Source organism: Populus trichocarpa, chromosome 1, assembly GCF_000002775.5.
Source record: "Populus trichocarpa isolate Nisqually-1 chromosome 1, P.trichocarpa_v4.1, whole genome shotgun sequence".
In the NCBI taxonomy this organism is placed as follows: Eukaryota; Viridiplantae; Streptophyta; class Magnoliopsida; order Malpighiales; family Salicaceae; genus Populus; species Populus trichocarpa.
In genome coordinates, this window is record NC_037285.2 from 19,138,767 (window position 1) to 19,143,959 (window position 5,193).

General features: G+C 34.9%; 1 protein-coding gene across 1 annotated transcript; it reads left to right on the plus strand.

Moving 5' to 3' along the window:
- The first annotated feature begins 246 nt into the window (after positions 1-246).
- Positions 247-4,875, plus strand: LOC7485728 (uncharacterized). Its single transcript, XM_002299859.4, has 10 exons — positions 247-691; positions 1,127-1,221; positions 1,580-1,647; positions 1,738-1,781; positions 2,029-2,106; positions 2,192-2,345; positions 3,353-3,505; positions 3,613-3,723; positions 3,958-4,023; positions 4,527-4,875. The coding sequence occupies exons 1-10, from the start codon at positions 375-377 to the stop codon at positions 4,623-4,625; spliced, it is 1,185 nt and encodes a 394-aa protein (XP_002299895.2). The 5' UTR covers positions 247-374; the 3' UTR covers positions 4,626-4,875.
- The last annotated feature ends 318 nt before the right edge of the window (positions 4,876-5,193 follow it).

The following is a 5,193-nucleotide window of genomic DNA, read 5'->3' on the forward strand; positions in this document are numbered from 1 at the left end:
GAAAATATATTAAAATAATATATTTTTTTTATTTTTTAAAATTTATTTTTTATACAAACATAGAAAAAAATCCAAAAATATTAAAAAAATTAATTTAAAATAACAAAATTAAATTTTAACAAAAAATAATGTCAAACGGAATGTCAAACGGAACTAATATCTTTTGCCTTTTTTTTTTTTTTTGCTATCCTTTTTAAACAAGTAATTTCTCCTGTCTACAAAGACAAAGGCTCTTTCCATCCGTCAGACCCGGTCTATCCATTAATTACCCTCCTTTTTTTTTTGTTTTTCCTTTCTTAACCTCCTTCTCTCTCCCAGTTTCTATGTGTCTTTAGGTTTTTTATTTTCTATAAATCTCTCAAAGAAACTGTTTGATGACATCTGTGAAGAACAATAACATGTTGCCTCCAGGTCTGGTTTCCAATCTACAACAAGTACTTTTAAGCAGAAAAGGTGGTGGAGGAGAAGAAGAAGAGAAAAAAGAAATTGACCCATCAAATGATGGTAATGATAAATCAGCCGAGCCATCTACTTCCACTTGTGTTGAAAACACTGAAGAAGACAGCAATAATTCAAAGCCTATTGTTTTGGTTACTAACGGAGATGGGATTGACTCCCCTGGTCTTGTTTCTCTTGTTGAAGCTCTGGTTCGTGAAGGCCTCTATAATGTCCATGTTTGCGCTCCTCAATCGTGGGTTTTTTCTCATTCCCCCCCTTATTTTCATGCTTCTGCTTAATTTCTGCTTTATTTTCTTATAAGGGCTGTCTTCAATTTTTAAGTTCGGAGATGGAGAATGTGGTGATGGGTTTTGAATTGGTTTTGCGTATCTGGGAAGATGGGTTCTCTTCTTCATTATTTTCTTTTTTGTTATGTTTTTTTAGCATAGATTTTCACATCTGGGCATGTGGGTTCTGTTTATTATGTTCATTTTTTAATATTTATGTTCTATTTGGTTTAATTTACTTACCTCGGGTGTGTTGGTTTTCTCTAGTTTTCAGTTACTTCATGAATTTCTCTTCAGTTTTCAAATTATGTTTCATGTGGTAATTCGTTACTTTTTTTTATTGGTATTGAATTTGGAGTTTTTTTTTCCTGATTTCTTTAGTTTGTGAATTGGCTGGTCAGGGACAAATCAGTATCCAGTCATTCTGTGACTTTACACGAAGCAATTGCTGTAACTTCTGTTGAAATTAATGGTGCCATAGCTTATGAAGTTTCAGGTAGAAGCGCATCTTATTTTTCCTTAGTTCTGCACCCTAGATTTGGAAATATTAATTGTTAAATGCATCGTATGCTTGTAGTAACCGAGCCACCTCCAGTTTAAGAATTCAAGATTTGTTAACTTGTATTAGTTTTGAAAGAACGTCCAGGAATGATGTGTCTATTTTTTTTTTTTAAACTTCCTTTCTAGGGCTATCGTCATGACAGTATGGAAGAACTGATCAATTTGCTTTTTCATCAATTTGATCCATATTAATGGCTACACATGTCTGCTAGAATGGTGAACTGATGTGTGTTTTGCACTTCTTGTTGCAATTGTTTTAGTAATGGGCATTGTTCATGGTACTTGTTACTCAGGGACTCCAGTGGATTGTGTCTCATTAGCATTATCTGGAGCACTGTTTTCTTGGTCAAAGCCTTTGCTGGTTAGAATTTACTTACTGTTCTATTTGAGATAACATAATACCTGTATCCATGATGAATTCTTGAGAATTTATACTTTATTTTATTTTCAGGTAATTAGTGGAATTAATCGGGGATCTAACTGTGGCCATCACATGTAACCTCTCTTCCTGTGCTTGGGCATATTCCTATATTATCTTGTCTGAATTTCCAGTAGCATGTTTAAGCTGGACAAACTTTTCAAATTATATGTCAGTGATGTCGCTGATTAAATTTAGATCTTTGTAGTTAGTGGCAAGTGAATGTGTACAGGCAGTCATTTGTTGTTTCTTGCTGGTTTTGTTTTAAGCAAATTGTTACAACCTTGGGGATAAAATTCATTAATTACTTGCAAAACTCATCAGGATTTATTCGGGTGTTGTTGCTGGAGCTAGAGAAGCATTATTTTGTGGTGTCCCATCCCTGTCAATATCACTGAATTGGTAACTTGAAGTTTTTTTTTTGTGGGGATTTTATTACTCTTCTTCTTGTCTACAAGCAATTTTTTGGAGTTGTAATCTATTATAGGAAGAAGGAAGAAAGCCAAGAAAGTGATTTTAAGGATGCAGTTGCTGTCTGTTTGCCAGTGATAAATGCTGCTATCAGAGATATTGAAAAGGGGTTTTTTCCAAAGAGCTGCTCTCTGAATATTGAAATCCCCACATCTCCATCTGCAAACAAGGTAAGCACTATTATGTATTTTTCTCAGATTGCTGCACAGATGCTGCTTGTTATTTATTGACAATATGCACATGACTGTAGACAGCTGTCAAATTAATAGACCATTAGGTAGTATATTTAATCTATTAATGGATGCTGTATGATTGGAGCCATATTCACGTGGAGAAGATTTTTTGGGGAGTTTTAATGTCATTGTAGGAATTTGCCTTCAGACAATTTCATTGGGTTTTAAGAAGAGGAGATAGGTTTGGGTGGATGCTGAAGTTTTCCCACAGTAGATACCATCTAAGGTACTTAAAAGTTAACACATTGTCAACAACTACTAGAAATGATACCTGTTGAATGTCAACATGAGATGTTGTTGGTCGAAGTCATAAATAGTGGGTGGTTTTAGAAATTCACCCACATTGTGTCCTAGCCTGACTACTGTTTCCGAGCTGCATAAATGGGTTTACTTGATCAACATTTTGGTTTTCCTAGATTGTCACAGAAACTCCACTTCTTAAATTTCAGTTGTTTATATTTCATTAGTTGAGTTTCTATTATTAAGAACTTGGTAATTATTGCAAAATTCCTACTTATGAAGGTTTCAAAGAGTATATAGGATGGTTTAAAGATCTTATTATTCTTTTTCCTGCTGTCAATTGGAGGTTGGTTTTGGAGGAATTATTTGTCATCCCAACAGTAAGGCAAGGGCACACAATATTGGTTGAATCATGATTAGGATCTGCGGTCATTATATATTGGTTATTGGAACATTGATTATGATTTTCAGGTAAGCGTTTTAATAGTGGCCCCCAAAGAAAAAACGATTCTCCCATCACTGGGCAGGATGTTTTATGATGTATAGCTTCTACAACTACCCTAGGATGAACCTATGGTAGAAGTTCACCTGCTCTGTTCGAGCACCAGAACTATATATTCTTTTCTGTTGTATGTAAGTTCTGTTAGATATCTCTCTAAGCAGATCCTCTTTGTTTTCTCTTTCCTTTTCTTTTTACTTGGCAGGGCTTCAAACTAACTAAGAGAAGTATGTGGAGATCCTCACCTAGCTGGCAAGCTGTTTCAGCTAATCGGCATCCTTCGGCTGGACATTTCATGTCTAATCAACAAAGTCTTGGCCTCCAGCTTGCACAGCTTAGTAGAGATGCCTCTGCTGCTGTGAGTATCTATTGTAAAAGAACTATTGCTTCATTTTTCTCTCTGTAACTTCTTTCGTAAAGAACACTCCCATGCATTTTTTTTTTCATGGCATTGTATCTTCTCAGGGTGCAGCTCGCCGTTTGACCACACAAAGGAAGAACATGTTAGAGATTGAATCAGTTGGGGCCGGTGGAAAATCTGATAGCAATCGGGTGAAGAAGTATTTTCGAATGGAGGTCAAGAAAATCCTAACTACCAACATGCTTTCAACAACAATTTTGATGGCTTTTAATTGTGACAAGAATAATTTTTAATGGCTTATTTTGCAGCTAGAATTTAGGAAGTTTAAAGAAATAAATTTAGCTTTAGAATTCAGTATAGTCAATGTTAAACTAAACTTACTTTTTATGGCTAGATTTCAATAAATGAATGCGGTTATGATTTCAGCACTGGTTTAATGTATTTTTCAGTTTTTGGACAAGGAGCTGGAGGATACAGATGAGGATCTGGATTTCAGAGCAGTTGAAAATGGATTTGTAAGTTAAAATGTTGTATTTTCCACATTGAGGACAATGCATGTTTTTTGCTCATCTAGAAGTTATACAAGTATCAATTGGAATCTCACAAGGCATTGGGTTGATGAGCCCTCGACATATATAATTGTTCCTTGTGTTTTTGAACGGAAGCTATAGGTCTGACTGTGATCTTGAGGCTATGGGAGCCATCATCACAATGAAAGTTGTGATTGGTATGGCTAAAATCTTTTTTTTCGTTTTTTTGTTTGCAAATAATGGCTGACCCTTGGCATTATAACCTAGCACCAAACATGGCGAACTGCCAATGTGTCTGTACTTAAGTTGAGGGCTTGTGCAGAACAAGGACTAAAACAAATCTCTGGGCCTTAAATTGTTCAAAATGCTATGGGAAGGCTAATTAAACTCCGTTAACTTGTAATTTAAGTACTAAAACTTGCAGAACTTTGACTACATTTCATTTTAGTGCGGCTGCTTATTGCCTTTATTTTCTCTTGGAACACTAGGTTGCGATAACTCCACTATCACTTTCTCCACGTATTGAAGAGGACACTCACATAGCAGCCTCAGATTGGATCTCTTCCGCGCTTCATGGGGACCAATAAAAGCCGCCTCAATTATATAATCAATTATTTTGTATACTCTTGCAGGCACGATTGTGTTAATTAGTAATCAGTTGCATTTGTGTATTTTCTTTTTTCTGCATTTACCCCTTTTGATTTTCTTCTTATATTTGGTGGGGTTGGGTGGGTTTGCATTTTGTAGTTTTTAATACAAATGTAATTTAAAATGGTCAGGTCGTAATTACATGACCTTGTCTTTTCAATCAATTGTGACTTCCAGATTTGTCTTCAATTCATTTCTCGAAGCTGTTTTTCGATTATTAATTGTTGTTATTTATTTTTTGGGTCCTCTGCAAGAAAATAAAAAACATATTCGGAAGAAAAATAAAAAATAATAGCAGTGAAAAAAGGATGTCAAAGCGTCCAGAAAATAGTAAAAAATTTATTGAGGAGGTTAAAAAATACAAGGATTGAAAATTTGACAGTATTTTGTTAAACGATGAGAGCCTTGTTGATGAAGAAAATTCAATTTGAGGAAGAAGAGTTCAAAATCAGATGTTTATGGGCTCAATTAAATGTTATTGAAGGTTTAATTGAATTTATGGAGAGT

Bases quoted from the DNA above. Each gene is read 5' to 3' on its own strand.
- LOC7485728 (XM_002299859.4), top strand. From the start codon at position 375: ATGACATCTGTGAAGAACAATAACATGTTGCCTCCAGGTCTGGTTTCC. The intron at 2,346-3,352 runs GTAAGCACTATT...TTTACTTGGCAG, and splicing joins CATCTCCATCTGCAAACAAG to GGCTTCAAACTAACTAAGAG. The intron at 3,506-3,612 runs GTGAGTATCTAT...GTATCTTCTCAG, and splicing joins GTAGAGATGCCTCTGCTGCT to GGTGCAGCTCGCCGTTTGAC.